Source organism: Nicotiana attenuata, unplaced genomic scaffold (assembly GCF_001879085.1).
Source record: "Nicotiana attenuata strain UT unplaced genomic scaffold, NIATTr2, whole genome shotgun sequence".
NCBI lineage: Eukaryota > Viridiplantae > Streptophyta > Magnoliopsida > Solanales > Solanaceae > Nicotiana > Nicotiana attenuata.
The window spans coordinates 154698-177461 of record NW_017671640.1 but is presented as its reverse complement, the minus strand read 5'-3'; the positions used below and the strand labels follow the sequence as shown (position 1 = coordinate 177461).

At 37.9% G+C, this 22764-nt stretch overlaps 1 protein-coding gene across 2 annotated transcripts; it reads right to left on the bottom strand.

Moving 5' to 3' along the window:
* Nucleotides 1-12500: 12500 nt before the first annotated feature.
* Nucleotides 12501-22153, bottom strand: LOC109209437. Of its 2 annotated transcripts, XM_019372700.1 has the most exons (4): nt 22033-22153; nt 21446-21934; nt 20724-20909; nt 12501-13024 (listed from the first exon to the last, which is right to left on the bottom strand). In XM_019372700.1, the coding sequence occupies exons 2-4, from the start codon at nt 21923-21925 to the stop codon at nt 12731-12733; spliced, it is 960 nt and encodes a 319-aa protein (XP_019228245.1). In that variant the 5' UTR covers nt 21926-21934; nt 22033-22153; the 3' UTR covers nt 12501-12730. The 2 variants fall into 2 exon arrangements, with proteins under 2 accessions (XP_019228245.1, XP_019228246.1); XM_019372701.1 differs by lacking the exon at nt 22033-22153 and having other exon boundaries at nt 21446-22012.
* Nucleotides 22154-22764: the final 611 nt, after the last annotated feature.

Genomic DNA, 22764 nt, shown 5'->3' with positions numbered 1-22764 from the left:
ATGGAGTGAGTAGGAATATGTGAGTGTATTTTAAAGTAGAGTATGATTAGGTGAGTAATGGCAGTCTTTTGATGTGTCAATCAGGGGTCTAATCTCATTAGGACTCCGGTCTTTAAGAGGTAAATGACGACGCTAGTTAAGGAGATAATCCCGTTTTATTAGATTCGAAGAAGAATGAAACTGGTTCAACGCACAACGGTTAATTTTTAGGAGTTTGGTTAGGATAGGACTTCTGCTCATTAAATTGGAATATTTATTTTTTCTAATTGTGGCAAAGTATACGGAAACCATTACCTTGACCTTTCTTATGAGCATATACTGATGAACCAGTCTCAAGTAGAACCCTCCTTGATTATGCCTCATATATCAGAATAAAAAAAGACTTTGTAAAGATCCAATGATTAAATATAAACACACGTCACAGCGAGTATACTGATTAGAGTATGAACTGAAGTAAAATTAATCTAGATATTTACATAAAATCAGAACTTCTAACGCAAAAATGTTTTTTTTTTTTCATTTCATTTTTCTTTTTTCCCTTTTACAATTTTACTTGAAAACTGGTTCCTTTTAGGAAGATCTAATCATCCCTAATTCCAAACCCTGTTCCTTTCAAAGTTTTTCCTATTCAGTGCTTTGGTGAAAGATGTCAGCATTTGTTTAATCAGTGGCACAGAATTCTATTGAAGATTAGTCCTTTCTGCATAATTATCTCTCAAGAAAGGTGTCTAACATCTATGTGGCTTGGTCCTTTTATGATGATAACAGGGTGCTTTTGTCATACTTATTAGCACTAGTGTTATCACAAAATATTGGTATGCATCCCACTTCTATACCAAAATTCTCTAATGTTGTTTTTAATCCACAGTAGTTGAGCAACAAAGAAAGTTGCAGGCCACATACTCAGCTTCAGCAAGTAGATAGGGCTACTGAATTTTGCTTCTTGGTAAGCCCCATGATACAAGAACTATGAGCCAAGGAAGTGTGCCATACCTGAGGTGCTTTTTTCTATCCACTAGGAAACCTGCATAGTCAAGCATCAGCATATCCTAGCTAGATTGAAAATTACTATCTTTTAGGCTGTACAAAAGACACAATTCAGTAGGCCCTTCAAATATCTCAATAACCTCTTGACAGCATCAAGTGAGACTCTTTTTGGATTGCCTGAAAACGAAGCACATAGCCCTACACTGAAACAATGTCAGGTCTACTGGCAGTAAGATCAAAAAGTGAAACAATGCATACCCCACACAAACTTCTGTTCAACTGATGAACCAGTCATTCAATATTCTAAATTTAGTGCAGTTGCAAATAGGTGTATCTATTTCTTTAGAATCTCCATTTTAAAACTCCTGATTATGTTCTTTTGTATACTTCTGCTGGGTGAATCAATGGTTCCATTTTGACTTTGTTTGATCTGCAATCCTAAGAAGAAGTTAAGCTCACCCATCATGCTCATTTCAAATCACTTCCCATTAGTTTGGCCAAACTCTTTGCTTAGCTTGTCAAGTGGTGGCCCCAAGATTATGCTTATCAAAAAAATTTGTACACACAAGAAGGTCTCTTACCTTTTTCCCTTAAGAATAGGTACTATCTATTTTACCTCTCTTGTACCCCATGCTCCCAGTCAAGAATTTTGACAATCTTTCATAACCATGCTCTGTGGTGCCTGTTTGAGTCCATAAAGAGCCTTGCCGCTGTACAGCATGTTCAGGACATTCTTTGCTTTCAAAACCCTGGAGGTTGTTGCACAAACACTTCTCCTTCAAGTAGCCATTCAGGAAGGCACTTTTGACATCCATTTGATGAAGAGATGAATTCATATGTGCTGCAAAGGCTATGAGAAAGCCTGATTGCCTCTAGTCTTGCAACTGGAGCAAATGTCATCATAGTCTATTCCTTCCTCTTGATGTAACCTTGGACTACCAACCTTGCCTTGTTTCTTGTGAACATTCCATCCTTCATCCAAGTTTGTTCCTAAAGACCCATATTAGTGCAATTGACTGCATCTATCCTTGCGGTTCTGAACTAGGGGGGGTTTGCCCCCAAACTTTGATTCTTTCAAACTGGTTTTAGCTCATCCTAGCATTGCATTCAACCCAATCTGCATCCCTGCAAAGCCTCAACATATTTTTTTAGGTTTCAATGATAGATAAGAAACATCAAAAGCACACAGATTCTTTCATCAATTAGAATTCTGTGTTTTGTATACCGCTGAATGGTTTGCTCGGTTTTGGATCAGTGATAATGTTCTCAATGGATGAAGAACTTTGATACTGTGAGGTTTTACAACCAATCTGGCTTCTGCTGGATGTTTCAGCAATTTGAATGAGGAAACAGGTTCATGAACAGGTTCCTTCAAGGAAGTTATTTTCAATTCCCTTTTGATTTCTTCCCTATCAAAGTTGCCCTGTAAGGAAAAACCTGTTCCATTACCTGTTCCTTCTGCAGGTGTCACTTTGACTTGAGCTGATGCTTCAGCCAAGTCTTTGACTAGTCCAAATGGCTTCATTCTTCATGTTCCTGTCTCTCAGAAAGAATGTTAGTTCATTAAATCTACATGCACACTTTCTTCTACACACCAGAGTTCTTTTATTAAAAACTTTATAAGCTTTGATATGTGAAGAATATCCAAGAATACTCCCTCATCACTTCTGGGATCAAATTTCCTAGGGAGTCTTTTCCATTATTGTGCACATAGCACTTGCAACCAAAAGCCCTAAGATGGGATATGTTTGGTTTTCTCCCTTTAAGTAACTCATAGGGAGTCTTCTCTACTAGAGGTCTGGTCATGCAACTATTTATGATGTAACATGCAGTGTTTACAGCCTCTGCCCAGAAGCTGTGAGGCAATTTGCTAGATAGTAACATTGTTCTAGCCATATCCTCAAGAGTTCTATTTTTCCTTTCAACTACTCCATTTTGTTGTGGAGTCCAGGGGGCAGAGAAATTGTGATCTATGCCATTTTCATCACAAAATTCAGCAAACTTAGAGTTTTCAAACTCAGTTCCATATCAGACCTAATGGATGCAAGATGATTTCCTAATTGTTTCTGAGTCTTCCTAACAAATGCAGAAAACATGTCAAATGTTTCATCTTAAGAGTTAGGAATAAAACCCTGGTGAATCTAGAATAGTCATCAACTAGCACCATTACATACTTCTTTCCACCTCTGCTCATGGTTCTCAAACGACCACATAGATCCATATGAACCAGTTCCAACGTCTTGGACGTACTTACCATTTTCTTGGATTTGAAGGATGACCTTACCTGCTTCCCCCTTGCACATGCCTCACAAATTTTGTCTTTCTTGAACTTGATATTAGGTAAACCTACCACCAAGTCCTTGGAGACTAATTTGTTTAGCTGATTTAGACTGGCATGACCAAGTCTTTTGTGCCATAGGAGGGGATCATTAACCAACACACTTAAGCAAGTGAGTTCATTTTCTGAAAGAGTTGACAAATCTACAATGTAAATATTGTTAACTCTTTTTCCCTGCAAAACAATCTTGTCAGTAGTAAGGTTAATCACAAAGCATTTGGTGGAGGTAAAGGCCACAAGGTTACCTCTGTCACACAATTGTGACACACTTATTAAGCTATATTTCAAGCCATCTATCAGGTAGACATTCTCTATAGAATGAGAATCTGTTTTGCCTACCTTTCCAACCCCAATGATCTCACCTTTCTTTCCATTACCAAAGGAGACATTACCTCCTTTTAGGTCCTCAAGTGAAAGGAACTGGTCCTTGTCCCCAGTCATATGTTTTGAGAAGCCTCTATCCATATACCATATTTGGCTCCTCCCTTTCACTTGGACCTGCAAAAGGAAATCAGGGGTTAGTCTTAGGAACCCAAACTAGTTTGGGTCCCTTTCTATGGGCAAAAGGATGAATCAGATTCTTTCTTGCCCAACTAGGCAGCTTATGCTTTCCTTGAACAAAAGCTTTGTTTCTTTGACTGGCCTTTTCTTTTGCATTACATTCATATTTGTAATGGCCAGTCTTACCACAGTGTGTGCGGATTTTATTTTCAGGAAGAGTGAGGTACTTGCTTTTTGGATCCCATTTGGGAGCTTGAGTCCCATAGCCAAGTCCTCTTTTGTTACTGCCGTGATGCTCTTGCAACCAGGAGAGAGCATCAGAGGCTTTGTTCCACTTGCAAGTTCTGTCTAGTTCATGTTTTAGCTTCCCTAGATCTTCTTTTAAAACTTTGATGAATTCATCTTTCCTGTATAATTCATCTTTCATTTTTCCCAAGTTTTCTTCTAGAGTGAGATATGTGTGATCAGCTATCTTCTTTCCTGTTCCTAATTTCAGTTTCAGATTTTCAGACCTAAGTTCTAGGACACTGTTGTCAAGTTCAAGAACCTGGTTCTTCAACTCAACATTTTTGTTATCACTCTCATTTGCCCTAGACTCTAGACTTTTGCATTTTGCTTTCAGAATCACACATTCCCTAAACAGAACTGCCTTCTCATTATTAATTATCTCAGACTCATCAATGAAGTCTGTTAATAGCTCAGCCAGCCTTTCTTTAGACAAGAACTTAATCTTGTCTTTGAGATGAAGAATACTTACCTCTTGTTCATCATCTAATTCTCCGATGGCCATCAGTGCTTTCTCCTCCTCATCTTCATCTTCTGAGTCTTCATCTGAAGTTTCTCCCCAAGCAGCAACCATAGCCTTGGTTGAACCTTTGTTTCTCTTTGGTCGAACCTGTTCCTTCTTCCTGTTCCTTCGTTCAGCTCTTTCTTTCTTCCACTCAATTTCCCATTGAGGGCAGTTTTTTATCATGTGGTCAGTCTTACCACACTTGTAGCATCCCTCATTGGTCTGTTTCTCCGGAGCTCTTGATTTGTTGAAGTTTGTAGCTCTTGAAGAACCCTTTCCTCTCATCAGGTACTTCTTGAAATCCCTAGTGATCATAGCCACTTCATCATCTTCCAAATCTGCACCTTCAGCAATTTTGAGAGCTAAGCTTCTCTCCTTTTTGGGGGTATCCATCTTCATGGTTTGTCTCCTCATTTCATAGGCAGTTAAGTTTCCAATCAGTTCATCCAGTCTGAGAGTAGCAATGTTCTTGGATTCCTGAATGGCAGTGATTTTGCTTTCCCATGTGACTGGCAGAACTCTTGTCAGAATCTTCTCAACCTTGTCTTCCTCCAGGATAATCCTTCCAAGAGATTCAAGTTCATTTGTCAAAGTGGTGAATCTAGTATACATCTCCTGGATAGTTTCTCCTTCCTTCATAGTAAAATTCTCAAATTGAGAATACAGAAGTGTTCCTCTTGATCTTTTCACTTGAGGTGTTCCTTCATGAGCCACTTGCAGAGTGTCCCATATTTCCTTAGCAGTTGTACAGCTTTGGATCCTACTATATTCGTCCGGTCCTAGACCACATACAAGCCACTTCTTGGCCTTGGCATTTTTCTCCCACTTCCTCAGATCCTCAACAGTACAATCAGCCCTTGTTTTTGGCACATCAATTCCTTCAGCATTCTTCTTAGTGGTTGCTAGGGGACCATCAGTGACTATGTCCCAAAGTTCATAATCTTCCCCTATAATGTGATCTCTCATTTTGTTTTTCCACCAAGAATAGTACTGACCATTGAAAAGTGAAGGCCTGGCAGTGGATTGCCCTTTCCAGTTCCCAGGTGGTGCACTCATGTTGATCTTTTCCTAAGGGGTTAGCCTCTTCAAGGATAACCTGCTCTAATACCAATTGATGTTCTAAACGTCAATACCACACAAGAGGGAGGGTGATTTGTGTGGTACCTAATTTTCGCACTAGAAGAACCTGGTTCTTCTAGATATACTTACTATAACTGTTTGCGGAATTAAGAGTGCATAAAATAAAGAACACAGAGATTTTTACGTGGAAAACACCTGGCTCAAAAGGTGAAAAAACAACGACCTACTACTCAGTAGGATTTTCCCAAACTTCCACTAAAATCACTGAGCCAAAAACAGCATTTACAAACTCTTGTAAACCTAAGGATTAAACTCTAATCCCAGTGTGGCACACAACCTCAACTGTTGCGACACCTTCAAGTTAACTCCAACTTGAATACTCAATATACCTATTACAATTGCTTCTAGATAAAGCTGAAAGGTACAATATGAAACACCTACTACAATTGAACTAGAAATAAAGAAAAACACAATGGAATTGGTTTTTCACTCTTGGTTCATGTAGCTTCAGATTTGCACACTTGAATCACACATAAATTGCTTGCAAAATTCGCCTATCTCTTTTGCTCTCAATTTAGTTTAACTTTTGCGTATGTGCAATCACCTGTAAAAGAGAACAATCTTTATTATTTATAGAGTTAGTAATCAGAGTTTGATTAAAACTCGAATTGCTGATCCTTCATCAAATTCGAGTCCTAGAACAACTCAAACTCCAATCCTTTATCCTTGATCCGGATGTAGTTCTCTTTACATAAGGAGACTTCAACTCCTTATCCTATGCAACCTTTTCGATCAACTCAGAAGATATTGTTGCTGATCCTTGAGACTTATCTTCTTTACACGTATGTCACATGTGTAAGCATATCAACACTGTGTCTCACATGATGGACCTGGTTCATGTTGAGTTCATTTTGTCAATCTTCAAAACTTCATCTGAACTTGGGCCAACAGTGCGGCATGGTGACCGATCATGGCCCGATCGGCTAGGCCATCTCGCCCGGGACATTACCATTTTCTATCAATTATCTCATTTCATATTTCTTTCACGTCTTTCAGTTTATCGGCACTAGTGGCCACAGTTGTTATATCGTACCTTGGCCCTTGGCCGTATTCCATATTTCATAATACTTTAATCAATCTCAGACATTATCATCATTCTCAACAAATAAGCCTTTTAATTCAAGATATTAAGTATACACGTGAGCGATTATAAGTCTTAGGCATATAGAGGCTTTCACATACTTTGGCATAACAATTTTTATTCAAATTGACTTGAAGTCTAGGCACTTGTAGCACATATTCTGTATTTTAACACACCTTCAAATGATAAGATAACATGATAAAATCCTTGGAACACATACATTGCACATATGTCTTTCAACACAAGAACATTTCGAAACAGTAATTTCTATAACAGTCAATTTGGGACTTACACCGATAGCATGAACACCAAGGGATTCAATTCTAAGAAGAGGGGGTTTTAGCCATACATACCTCAGTAGAGCTTTCCTTAAATTCTACAATAATTTCGGAACCCTTAGCACCTTTAATCTATTTTAGGAATATAACAAGTTGATTCAAGAATTAGAAGGATGATCAAGGTTCTAGCTCATTTGAGCACATTATCAAACACTAAGTGCGCCTTATGTTTTAAGACCCTTTTTGTGCAAGATTCCATCATTCCACCACCCATCTTTTACCATTTTTAGCTCATAATCCTCCACATTCTTTCACCACACATGCATGCAAAATAGAAAACCCTCATACCCATGAACCATCTTGCTAATTACCCATTTTTAGTAGAAATTTTGAATTTGAAAGCTAGGGCATAGATTCTTACCTTTAAGGTGAAGACTTAGTGAACTTTACTTGACAATCTTCAAGGTTTTAAGCAAAGGTTGAGTAATTTTTTGATGAAGAACCCTTTCTCACTCTAAAGGTATCAGAAAATAGGCTCAAAATGAGCTATAACATATGATATATCGACATAGGATCGGGTTTAAAAATTAGAAATTTTGAGTACTCATATCTGGTTGTACTATTTTATAGTGCACCATCTGGGTGTCCCACAAAGAGATCAATACAAGCACATTTGCAATGTCCTTCTGAAACGTCAACTAACGCAAACAATCCATTCACCATTTTGGGTTACTCTAACCCCAGCTGGATCCTGATATCCCGTCCTCCTCTTAAACTACACATGTTAGCCCTCATAGGGCATAACTGAGATGGATGTGGCTGATTGAACATACCTTTGTTACTGTTGAAGGCAACATCAAAATGCTTATATCTCTTTTCCTGAATTGTAAATAATGATCATCTTCACTAACTGGGTACCTCGTACCCTTCTTCATCTTGCTTCTTTTACTTGTTGAAATTTGTATCTATCTTCTGAATCTCTCATTGTCTTTCACCATAGGGATGGATAGATATTCTTGCCTTAAGGCTCCTTATCAAGAAGCTTACACGTCTTAGTACACACATGATCTACTAAAGAACTTACATTTACTCATCATAAGTATCATAAAAAATCGAGTTCCTCTGACTCAATTCTTCCACAGCTACATTTAATCTTTACCAACCGTCTTTCTAGATGTAGGCATCGCCGTATTATAGAGTTTAGAAAATTGAGTTCTTACAACTGAGCTCTACCCCTTGATCTAGAGTAAGAAGAAAGAGTGTCAGTCCTAAATGCCCTGTAGCCTCCTGCTTATAAGTGTGGTGCACGACACACCCATAAACAAGACTCTACTAGACACGGCTTGTAGACTCCCTATGACAGAACTACTTTGATACCACTTTTGTCACGACCTAAATCGATGGGCCGCGACGGGTACCCGGTACCTTACTCAACCGAGTACCAACATAATGTATCTTTTCGTATCATACTATCATAGATAACTGAGCCGGAGAGGCTGCCGTGAAATAGGTAGAATACAACATGTAATACCAACTTATACATAAGACATATGGGCCTCTAAAACCAATAAAACCACTCGTACACTGAACATAGGCCGACAAGGCCAGACAATCTTTTACGTACATGACATCTGTCAAGCCTCTAAGAATACATAATTATCATAAAGGTCGGGACAGAGCCCCGCCATACCAAATAATACACATCTAAATCATAATGACCAAACAAGCAACTCCGAAGCAAATGGAGTGCACCAACATCTTCCGCTGAGCTTATCGCCTACTTGGAGGACTCTCGACCTGTCTATCAGGATCTGCGGGCATGAAACGCAACATCCCCAGGCAAAAAGGGACATCAGTACGAATAATGTACTGAGTATGTAAGGCACATAAATAAGTACATAAAAGACATGGAAGAAATATAGAGTACATAACTCAACTTGTAAGTCTGGACAACTCTGTAAATCATGAAATACTTAGTGTCATGCATATGCGTATGAATATCATGTCGTGCATAAGTACATGTGTTCATAATATCATCAGGCCTCTGAGGGCATCCCATCATATCATCTCAGCCACTATGGGCAAAATCATTAATGTATACCAGCTGATCAGGTTGTGGTGCGTATATAACGCCGTAACCTTTTTCCATATCCCATATACACATAATATTCATATATACGCGTATATAATGCCATCTGGTCATGGGTCAATGTAAATGAATGCAATGCATGAGAAGTACGTCAATAAAACTTTTCGGAGTGTCATAAGACCATTATGCCTTTGATTAATATCATAAAATCAATTTACGTATATTCTGAGTCCCATGAACAGATGATGGAATAATAAGACATATGGGAATTCAAGAACATGGACACTTCTAATACTTCTATGAATAGAGTCATTTATGGAAGTTGTGCATTTGCTCGTTCCATTTGTATCGTATGGATCATGCCAACAGAAAAGAAGGGACAACCTTAACATACCTGAGCCAATTCTCTTGACAATCCCTCTAACACACGTCAATTGCAACAACACGTAACGACGGATCGGAGTAGGGGAAAATCCGTATGATATTCTTGGGAAAGATTGTACCGTACTTTCTTTGAATCGCAAAATCCCGTCGCTGTTACGTAGTATAATTTTGGACGAAATATTCTACATACAATCGTTACCTTGCTGAATTTTATACCCGTTGGATTCATTAAGAGAATCCATCTCTTCATGAATTAGAGTCTTATACCTTAGTGGGTGTGGGCCCCACTAAGGTGATGACTAAGACCTTAAGAATGACACATTATCAAGTAATTTGAAGAGTCACTTAAGTTAATTATGTTGCTGCCACGTTAATTCTTAGCCATTCCCAACCAATTAGATACCAACATCTTAATTAATTGCTAATCTTCCACTAAAATCAGTAATTACCCGATTATCCACATAATTAAGAATTATCTCAAATTACTTAAAATACTACTCACTTTTAACATACCTTATACACCTTACTATTACGGTCATCCATAAATATCAGGTATTTTAGCTCGGGCCGTATTTTATCCCAAAATGTCAAACTTCGACGAAATTCATCTTCTTCGATTTGCTTACCCTCCCTCCTTCATGAATTTACTCATCACTTGTTTGAAATAGCATAATGCTTATAATCTCAAAATAATCTCATTCCCGAACTTCCGTCGATTAACTTACGACGAAATTTTAACGTTCGAAAATGCGAAATGTAACATCTCATTTCCGAGTTTCCATTATTATGGTGCACTTTCACGTAGGAAAACATGGGGTGTAACAGTGATAGCGGCATTACAAATCACAGAACTTCAGCGAACTCAACAAACATAGCAAATCACACTTGACAGTTATGTTTATTTGAAAAAGTAATGCAACAATGTAAAAAAGAGGGGACAAGCTTTCAGATTTTTCATGTTTTAAAAATGAGGCTAAGCCTCATTTGTTTGCACTTAACGGATGTCTGAATCTTAATCATTCAGATCTTAGACATTAAGTGCGTTTGTTTCTAAAGTCTAAATCTTAATTATTCAGATCTTAATCATTAAGTATGTTTGTTTTTTTACTTCACAACCACTTAATGGGTCTGAATAGGTCTGTATGATTAAGATCTACAACAAAGACTTAATTTCATTAAGATGCTATCACATATTCATTATTAACTGCCGCTACCGCATACAATTATCAACTACCACCATGCCGCCACCGCCACCATACTCAACCACCACCACCACCACGCCACCATCATCTTCAATCATAGCCGCCACCATTATCGACCATCACCACCCACTATCCCCCAGCACTCCGATCACCATCATTCTCACCCAAAATCAACAATCATCCACCTCAACTACCACAACCAACCACCCCATCAGCATCAACAACCACAGCCGGCACTGCCCATCATTATAACCTACCACCACTCAACCACCACCTTCCTCAGTCACAACTACTACCACCACCCGCCATTATTAACTTTCACCACCACCATCCTCAATCATAATCGTCACGACTACCAACCACTACTAGCTACTAGCATGAACCACCATCATCAACCAAAACTACCACCAACCACCGCCTCTAGTCGGCATTCACCCGTTAGTCATCACCACCAACAACTATCATATTTTAAAAAACTATATATTTTAGTGATAGAATATTAGATTAGTTAATATTCACTACAAAAAAAAAAACTGAAATTAGCTACGAATGTCGTCGCTAATCTGTCGCTAAAACGCTCGTAGCTAGCAGAATTTCTTGATAATCCGTTGCTAATCCGTCGCTAAATAAGATTAGCGACGGATTTTTCTGTTTAGCTACAGAATTTGTCTGTCATTAAAGCCTGATTTTTTAGTAGTGTTTTCATTGGAACTTTATGTTTATTAATTTTCAAATAAAGATAAATTTTATACATTCAGATGTTAAAAATCAAACAGTCTTAATTATTTAGTATTCAGATCTTATACACATCATAATATATTCATATGTGTATTCAGATTCAGATGTCTTAATCTTAATACACATCTTGATATTCAGATGTGTATTCAGATTCAGACGTCTTAATCTTAAAAAAAACAAATGAGCCTCTAAATATATACAATGAAAGGGTGAGATGAAGAGGTACAATTCAAAAGGTGTCTCTTTCATTTCCCATGCACTCTTATTCACAAAACCTAACATTTACGATTTTCCAGATTAATTTGGTGACTTTATAGTCCGGATTTCTAGTTTAGATAACTTTCTCAATACAATTTTAAAATAGAATTACTGGTATTCACTCCACCAATTCTTTTAAAGTTTTGAGTTGAATATTCAAATTCTTTCGCAATGTATTACAGTCAATCTTGGTTGAAATTTGCGCTTAGATTCTTTCCCAACTATAAAATCTAATGTTTTGACAAAGTGGACTGGCCACAAAAAGAATTCAATAGAAGGGGGTAAGGAATGGAGTACGTAGTTACTCCAAAAGGTGAGAAGTTATGTTGCGTGTCTCACACAATTAATATCCTTTTTCTCTCACAAATTTGTGGACCCCAATCTTACACTTATGGGTCCACAAAATTTAGGTCCATAAAACTGTGAGACAAAAAAAAGGCCTAATACAAATAGTATTAGTTGTAGGAGACACAAAATAAAATTTTCCCCAAAGCTGCTTTTGCGCGAGCCCCAAAAAAGTGGAGAATTTTATTTAACTGAGGAAAAAAAAGAAAGGTTGGATGGTAATGGTCCACATACGTGTCATTACGTCTTTATAGTCCCCAAAACAAAATGTATTAGGCGCACTAGCACAGGCGTTCGGATCGAATATGAAGGTTTTTTTTCTTTAGCTTATCAAGGTTTATGAAGTTAGACACGAAGAACGTCCGAAAATAAATTGAATTCTATCATTCTATGTAAGAAATGAAGTTCCAAAGTTTAGATTACAGATAAAGAATACTATTCTAATTGACAAAAGTCATGTTTCACACACAACATATATTCTCCTACAGTTAATCAATATACATCTTTCAGCAAGTTGTACGACTACTATTTGATCACCTTTAAGCAAACAAGAAGCAGACCAATTTTTTCAAGTTGCTCGACAAAAGAGAAAGAAGAATTCATCGATAAGTACAAGAGCCAGAACTGGTCAAGTTGATGTGCTTGCCTAGGTGTTTGCCTTTGAGAATAACTTCACATGAGATATGAACGTAGAACTTGGGATTCACCAGCCTTCCTAATATATAGGCCCTTGACCTCATTAGGATTGTTAAGTTGAGCGGCACAGAGACAGCTTGAATCCGGTCTTTAGCATCACTAAGAAGTGGAATCGCGCCATAGAGGGGAATTTGGTGTCCTTGAAGAACAGCCACCACAATACGGTTACTCTTCCTTGGCTGATAAAACTTCTTCATCTACTTAAAGCATTAAAAACACATTAGACCGAGTAAGGAGAGAAAGAAGTAGTAGGAACTGCATCAACAAAAACTCTTGGTGTTAGTAGTGGTACTCTTTAGACCAACGAGCAATTGACCTCCAAAGAATTTGAGCCTTAGTTTTAAGATTCAAATTCTCATTTTCCTTGTATTAAATTTTATCAAGTAGTCAGCTTTTCTTTGATAACATCACTTGTTAATAAAAGTTGAGAATTCAACTTAAAGATAACTTAATAATTTTTTTATGTTTTTTCTTCGTTATTCTTATACTTCAAACTTAAAGATAACTTAGAAATAATATTTGCGATGAAGACTTGCTAAAATACTTGAAGAGAAGAAACTTTGGCCTTCCAAAAATAATTTAAGAAGACAACGATGCTTATGGTGAAATACTATCAACCGGGGACAGCGGGGATGGAGAACAACAAGTGCTATCGATTTCAAGTGAAGAACCAATAGAAATTATTGAACAATTCCGTAAATTGTAAAAAATATATATATATATATATATATATATATATATATATATATATATTGACACCCTTGACTTCTTGGTGAGTTTATTTCTTTATATTTTGACTCTCCTTAATAAAAATTCTGGCTCTGTGATGTAGGCCGTCTTGATGCAAGCATCGGTCACTGATTCCACGGTTCAAAATACCGTCACTATATATAACTTAAATTCAAGAAAAAAAATCATAGATAGAGGTACTTACAAGGAAGCTGAAACCAGTGACACCAGCAAGAGAAAGAGCAATGGCAGTACTTGAAAGAGAAAGTTCACCTAAATGACCAACCATCATCATTGATATTACTTGTAAAAAATACTGTGAAAGTGTTACTGCTATCATTGGTCCAGCCAAATAACCAACTTCTTTCATTTCTTCCAAAATTACTTCCCATCTCAATTCAACTACACCCTTATCTTCTTTTTCTTTCAATAACAACCCTTCTTCCATATTCTCCATGTTAAACAAAAAAAGTTCTTGATTTGTATGTAAAAAAGAGACCCCTTTTGGTAAAAGATTGTGAAAATGTTGAATAAAAGTTGGATTGTGGCGGTGCGCGGAGAGAGAGACAAGAAAGTTTGAGAATTTGTCATGTAATGGTTTGTTTGAGTAGGTATTGCTTGTCTTCTGCTGACTGTTTCTGGGATCGTAGGTTGGCTTATAGTATTTGATTACTACTACTAATAAATTAAAGAGAAAATGCATAAAGTACCCATTAAACTTGTCCGGAAAAATCATTTACATACCTAAATTTTACGGACGAGCTTTTAGCCCACTATTCTCATCTAAAGTAAATTTAATACCCTCTTCAAACTACTGAACCACTCTTGTGGTGGCTGTGTTAACACGCGCCATACATGTATCAAATGCTACAGTATTTTTTTTCTTTTTTTAAATATACTTCTTCTTTCATTTTCTATTCTTTTTTTCATTTCATCTTCTTCACCTTTCTTCCTCATTATTTTTGCCCGCTACCACTGTAAAAGCCATTCACAGCCATAACCTTTCTTAAACACATCGACTCTATCTCTATTCTTCTTTTTTCATTGTAGATAAATTTATTTGGGNAAATATATATATATATATATATATATATATATATATATATATGTAATTTTTTTTTATAAGTATTGAAATAAAAGTATTGAATTTTTTTCATCTATTAAAGTTTGTTTGTATTTAAATATAATTTATTTTTCAATTTTTAATTTAAAATTACCCCTAATTACCGGTACCACACGCTTAAATACTGCGCCCTTTGGACCGGTAGGGGTATTGGTAGAGTACTAAAAAAAATACCTATAAGAAAAGCACCCTTGAGGAACCTTCCCTTACCCTTACCCTCTCCGTACCCTCAACCCTTAACCCATAAGGGCCCATTACCCTCCCCTCAGACAGCTCTAATTTAAATTGAAAAGGCATAATTTCATGACATAGTATCCTTAAGTTTGAACAGAAAAAATTTAATTTTAGGACACAGTATTCTGAAGTTTGAGGTGAAAAAATTAGAACTTCAGGACACGTGTCCTTAAGTTAAAACAGTTGGGAAAAAAAGAACTCAATTCTCAAATACAATGCCTTAAAATTTGAACTAAAATTTTTTTATTTTAGTGCCCTAAAGATTGAACTAAAGAGAATTAGAGTCCTGAAGTTTGAACTGATAAAACTTAATTTCAGGACATAGTATTCTAAAGTTTAAACCTAAAATAAAACTCAAGACTCAAAGTCTTGAAGTATGAACTGGAATAACTTAATTTCAAGAACACAATATCCTGAAGTTTGATCGGAAAAAAAATAAAGACCGTTTACCCTTTGCTCTCTAATCTCTATACCCACCAATGAATGTTACCGTGTGAATAGTGTTTCTATCAAGTTTATTATTAAGAATACCTTTGCTTCCATATAAAACTCTTTCTTTGGCTTTTAATGTTTCTTTCATAATGTTTTTCATTCCTCCAAACTAGACCCAAAGTGTTATCTTTGGGTATGAGGTTAGTGTATGGGTCAAATTTATGTCGAGTTTAGTGAATGCAAACGGGGGAGCTGAGGCCGAGGTCGAAGCCAAGCACGGCCCAGTGGCGAGGAGTCACCCAGAGAGAGACCAGTGCCGAGGTCGAGTAGAGAACAAGCAGCAGCAACAGTTACAATATTCTTAGGATTATGAATAGGAATATTCCATTGAATATTCCCCCAATTGTACTTTTTTAGGGTTTTCTAGGAATATCCCTTATAAATAGGAAGAGAGGGAATAAAAGATCTCTTTGAACTTTTAGGTGGGAACATCTTGTAAAGGATTGACTATCAAGAATATACAGAAAACTTGTTTTGCCTCCTCTGTTTGATCTCATTACTAAACATCCCCTTTATTCACAAAATCCAAGAACACTTTGTTCATTTCCATAGTTTGTTGCCTCACGCCATAGTCAGAAGAAGGGATCATCCATCTCATTCAACGGTTGGGTGACAAATTCCTTCTTATTACATTTAATTTCATTCGTCACATTTATTGCATGTTTTCATTTTCATATTTATTGATAATCATTCAACACTTGACATTCATTGATTTGAACACGGCCTCATACCTTCAAAATTATCGAACTTCAAATCAAGGATTTATTACATTTAACTAGGATTCACCCTTTATCTACTTATTAAATTAGTTTAACAAAAATGGCCTAAAGCTTTTTGGTCAAACAATTTGGCGCCGTCGGTGGGGACTTCCTAGTTAAAAAGTTTAGTTTCTTCTAGATCTAAAAAAAAAAAAACAAAAGCTTCATTTTTCTTGTTTGCACAAGCTAACAGTGGCGGGAAAAAGAGAGGAAAACTGAAAGCAGTGATGGGTGTCACTACTAACCTCCTAAGCACCATCAACGTGGTGGACAAGGAAGACGAGGAGAATGTGACGCCGAGCGCCTCATCCAGGCAAAGCGACTCACCTCCTCCTCATGGGAGTGTATCCACTTCAAATGAGAAGGGAGCCTCCACGTCAACGACGGAGGAAGCGCCGCCTGTAGTGAAAAAGTTATTAGAGGCTTGGCTGACAAGTACCCTAAACAGTATACTCGACAAACCCGCTCAAGGGGCGAGTAGGAATACCGTATGAGTTGACATCCCAACAACCATCAACGAGCAACACGCTCCTCCCCCAACAAGTAACACTCATATCGTTGTTGATGCAGGTAACGACGCCCTCGTAGCTATTCTGAGGAAAATGAAAGAAATGGAGAATGAGAACAAAGCACTCCGCGACCAAATGAGGGAGCACCAAGAAAGGGTTGATAAGATACCAGGCGCCCGGAAACTTCTGCCAAAATGGGACGTCAACCGGTTCGTGGAACAGCCACACAGCGAGGAGGCAGCCCCACATGCCATACCCAAAACCTTTAAAATGCCACCATATTTTAAACGGAAAAGGGCCAAATATATCCCTCTACTTTCAAACATTGTTTACTTGTACCCTTCGTTATACTATTGGGCTATCCATACCCCTACCGTCATACTTTGTAGCAATATTGCCCTTAATTTGGACGGAGTGCCACGTGGCAGCTCCTGAATAAAACTTCCCATTTTATTTTATACCCGATCCGCTACCCACTTAATCCCCTAACCCAACCCAATTAAAACCCAACCCACCTTAAAATCTACGGAAGAAACACACGAAATACACCGCAAAACTTACCCTTCTCCCCTCGTTTTTGGATTTGGATCAAAACATAATCAGGTCAAAATTCATGTTGTAATCTATGTTTATAATGAGGATTTTAGTGCCTATTCCTGCGTTGTTACTCAAACCCAATAGGAATTAGACCACCCCCGTTCCCAAAAAGAAATCTGTAAATTGTTTGGAATTTGAACTTTTTATTTTTCCAAATTTTTTAGTGATCATTTGTAGAATTATACAATGGATATTGACTTTTTATTAAGATCTCAACGTAATTGGCCGATTGAAACAAGAAGAACCTTTCAATCAGAAGAAACATTTCAACAATCAGAAGAAACATTATAATAGCAGGAGTAGTCTATTTTTTTCAAATGGATTTGACGTTAATGGCCATTGACTAAGAACCATGATGACATTCCACCCATTTTTGCGAATTTGGGGTTGTGAAATGTTTATTTGATTGTTATACAGGCTTTAGTGGCTGGTGCTAAAATGTTGAATCTTAAATAAGATGCACTACCTTGCTTTTGTGAGGACAGAAACAGAGCAGTCATTTGATATTTACCCCAAGGAAAAAGAGTTGACGTTCTCATGAGTATTCAGAAAAACTTCTATCGCTCTATCGCCGCAGGGGCAGAGAACCCGTTGCTGTGATTTGAGGTCTCTAGAGTTCTGAGTTCTGAATATTAGCCGGTTGTTTCGTTGAATGATTCTTGAATTTTTTTTTTTTGTATTTTTGGCCAGATCTATAAAATGCTCAACTTACCGATCAATAATGAAACTGATCATGTTCTAATCGACCAATAAGCTAGCTGTTATTTCAAATGAATATATCATATTTGATTCCCCTAGTTTTTGGATTTGGGGATCTGTTTTAATGAGGGGAGAAGGGTAAGTTTTAATGAGGGGAGAAGGGTAAGTTTTGCTGTGTATTTCGTGTGTTTCTTCCGTAGATTTTAAGGTGGGTTGAGTTTTAATTGGGTCGGATTAGGGGTTTAAGTGGGTAGCGGATCGGGTATAAAATAAAATGGGAAGTTTTATTTAGGAGCTGTCACGTGGCACTCCGTCCAAATTAAGGGCAATATTGCTACAAAGTATGACGTATGACGGTAGGGGTATGGATAGCCCAATAGTATAACGAAGGGTACAAGTAAACAATATTTGAAAGTAGAGGGGTATATTTGGCTTCCGTATTTTAAAATATACGACGGCACAACGGACCCGAAGACCATATCATTCATTACGTCACGGCGGTAAAAGGCAACGACCTCTCGAAGGAGCAGGTACCATCGGTGCTGCTGAAGAAGTTCGGTGAAACCCTAACAGAGGGAGCCTTAACATGGTACTCACAACTACCGGCACGTTCCATAATAACGTCCGAGGAAATGGCCGACAAGTTCGTCACCGCCCATGCCGGGGCCAAGAAAGCAGAAGCCAGAGTGAATGACATATTCACCATCAAACAATCGCCTGGCGAGGGACTCAGGAACTTCCTCGCCCGGTTCAATAGAGTAAGAATGAGCCTGCCAAACGTACTTTTTTAGGCCCGTTTAGGCCCAGGCCCGGCCCACATTACACCCCTAAGCTAGACATAGGGCAGCCCAATCACGCCAGCATAACTGGGCCAGTCCTGGTCTCGTTAGGCAGTCTACTTGTACTTTAAAGTACACAGGCATTTAAAAGTTTCATTTCAATAGATAACAATTTTTTTGTCAAGAAAGATTTTTTTTATGCCCGTTACACCCTTTGTGAAGAGAGTGAGTCAGAGGGTATAATGGGAGTGCACAGTGATTATAAACATTCTTGATGCAAATTTTCTTGACAGATCACCTTTTACTTAAAGAAATAATGTACTAGAATTGGTCAATTGACTCTAGATAAACCGTAAAATTCAATTTGACATATAGTGTATCCTATATTGTACTCACTCCGTTCCAACTTATGTGAACCTGTTTGACTGAACACGGAGTTTAAGAAAAAATAAAGACTTTTGAAATCTGTGGTCCTAAACAAGTCAAAAAAGGACCCAAAATATTTATGTAGTTATAAAAACTTCTTATTAAGGATAGAATTGTAAATTTAAGCTAAATTGTTTCCAAAGGTCATTCTTTTTGGAACGAACCAAAAGAGAAATAGGTTCACATAAACTGAAACGGAAAGAGTATTTTTTATTTTATCAGGAAGGGTATCCTACATTTTAATTGTTGAGATGATATTCAATGGTCCTTCAATCCGCGCTTGAGCTCACCTAATTTAACAACCAAAATACAGTATAAGGAGTCGTGCTAAGCCATATAACTACAGATGAGAAGTTTTATTGTGTAGTTTTATTGTGTGTCTCACACAACTGACACAACTACATTAGTTGTGTAAGGCTCCTTTTTGTCTCACAAATTTGTGAACCCCAATCTTATACTTTTGGGTTCACAAAAATTTGGATTCACAAAACTGTGAGACAAAAAAGATGCCTCATATAACTAATGCCAGTTGTATGAGACACAACGTAAAATTTTCACTTCAGATGGCCTGTTGCAGCCAGCAGTCACCATCAAAATATTGTCTTTAGGGCGCGTAGTGATAGGCAGCTACAGTGACCTTGGCTTCCTCGTTTCCTTGTTTTAGAAACCATACAAAGGAGACGAAAACACTTTAATCACAACCAAAGTGGGCCTAACCGGTAATAAGGAGCCCGAGTCCTTATTCAATGAGTCTGACTACAGACTTTCTGCAGCCTTTTTCATGCTACCCAGAAACACACCAACCAAAGCAATAGTAATAACACTTCTCACTAGACAAACCACTTTCTCGAGCTCCTCAATCCCCCACCCCCACCAACAAACCATGCACTAGTAGCTAGTCCAAAAACTTTTACAGTATAATTTTTATTGTGAGTTTTCTCATCAAGAATTAAACAACTAATTTTTCCACACTCAACGGAGCCCCACGCCTAAATGCAAACTCAACTTCACCTTTAACATTAAGGGGTCATTTCTAATACTTTGTTTGGTTGTGTATAACTAATACATACATCATATTTATAAGTAATGCATAGAAAACCATGATATTATTAATACCAAGGCTATTAATGCATTTTTTTTATTGGGATTATTAATACCAAGGCTATTAATGCATGTATTAGTATGGTTACAAAATTGTCCTTAAAATAGAGAATATGGAGGGCGTTTTCGTAAAAAACTATTTATCTTAAAAATTACGCAATGCATTATAATTTTTAATACACCACACCAAACAGTATATATATATGTGTATATATATATATATATATATATATATAACTAATGCTTGCATTACTATCCCGTGCGTTACTAATACAACTTATTTCGCACTATTCTTATACACCCTACCAAACGACCCCTAAGATTCTTCTCAGAAAAGTGTGTACAGCTAGGAATAAAAAGCTGATTTTCAGAAGGTGTAAAATAGAGTTACACTAACTAAAGTTAACGAAAAGAAAAGGGGATTTCAATTTTCAAATTATGTGACTTACTTGACCAGAGGCAACCTTGAGCATGTAATAGTGAAGCTCAAGTGGTGTAGCTGTGACATGCACGCCGAAAAAAGTTGCAGGGTTCCGGTAATAGATCCTGACCGTCGAATTTAGAGTCAACATGTCCGTTTGCACCCCGCTCCTATCTGTCCCTGCTTGCACGTTAAAACTTTCGAACACCATGCTCTGCACCACCATACGATTATAACCCATGTCCTCATTAATTATAGTAAACAATACGTACTGACAAAAGCAAAGTGTAATTATTACTGCTGTTATCGAAATAAAGCCAAAGTCTACTGTTCACACTAATAATACTGAGCCAAGCCATCTTGGTACTGCAGACTCCATAGCTGGAAAAAGAAAAAAGTTCCAACATTGTACAACGTCCCTTCTTTCCAATTCGTTCGGCAATATTTCCTATTAATTTATTTTAAAAAAACATACAGTATTATATTTTTATAATAAAAGGTAACTTTTATAACCACACAACCAAGAACACCAAAGTTTATATTTATACAAATGTTATGACATTGTTCTAAAATCATAAATTTTAAAAAATATTCATTTTCCTTAAATTTCGTACGATAATAGTGCCACATAAAGTCTCGAGACCTTGTAATTTTAATGAGTTAAATGGGGCTGTATTTACACGAGTAATTGCATGACCGGATAACTGTACCGGAAATGAGTAAAAAGAAATTAACAGCATTCTCACGTACCTTAACAAAGATTTTGGGTTTGTACGGCACACTAGCAGCCCAAAGGATGAGGGAGAAGATGGAGAAGAGCACAACGAAAGAGAAGAGAAAGCACAGCACATAGAATCTAACATTTCCCTCATCACCAGACTTGCCATCATCTTCTCCTAATTCGTCATCGTTGACGTCTTCATCTGCCGGGTCGTCGTCATTCGTCCTGGGTATTCTCTTCCAGGCAGTAAGCTGATTCCTAGCTGGGTTCTTCAACGAAGCAGAGAACCTGGACGTTGAGGACTCCCGGGAATGGTGAATGGGGGAGCAGTGGTAATGATGGGCGGGCGACCCGAATGGACTCGACCCGTATGACATCTTCTCAAGATCATGCTGCGAGTGAGATGGACTCTGAACATAGTACAGCGGCCTCCTCGGTGACCGTGGTGGTGAAGATGCGTCGATGCTCGTAACTTCTGAGTCTGATTTGGCATGTATTGTAACCCCCATTGCTAACAACTGGTAGGAAGAAAATGCAATTAATTCTTGTGAAATAAAAGAAGATGAGAAAAAAAAAAAAAAAAAAAAAAAAAAGCTATGGCTTTAACTAGGAATACCCTTTTGCTGGGAAAAATGTGCTAATGGAAGGGTTTTAAAATCACGAGACGGGGTAATAACAATGGGTTTTGTTTGTCGATTTTGTGTTTTCCTAGGTTTATGCTGCTACGATATGCTAATCGCGTAATGTTCACGCTTTGGACCAGTTGGAGCTGTACTATTGTTTGCATGAATCGCCCATCGCTTCCGGTGGGGGGGGTTGGGTGTGTGGGTTTGGGGTTGGGGGGGGGGGGGGGGGGGGGGGGGGGGGGGGGGGGGGGGGGGGGTGGGTGTCGGTCGGGGGGGGGGGGGGGGGGGGGGGGGGGGGGGGGGGGGGGGGGGGGGTTAAGCAAATTCTCTATTTCAATTTAGATGAGCTAGGATTAGGGGTGTTCGAAACCGAATCGAACCGAAATCGAAGCTTAATAGCTTATTGGTATCGGGTTAACGGTTTAACGGACGGGGAACACTACTAAAAATCACCTGTTTACCGACGCAAGTTACCGACGGACATCCGTCGGTAATCAGGCTTTACCGACGGATATCCGTCGGTAAGTGGTTGGTAGGTAAATCCTTCCTCGGTAAAATATACCAACGGCATCTGTCGGTAAGTACCGACGGATCCCATCTGAATGCCATCGGTACATTTCTAACAACAGCTGGTCAAATATTTTTACATACCGACGGATATCCGTCGGTATATTATAAAATAATATAATAATAAAAATATCTTAAAAATAATAATTTAGTAA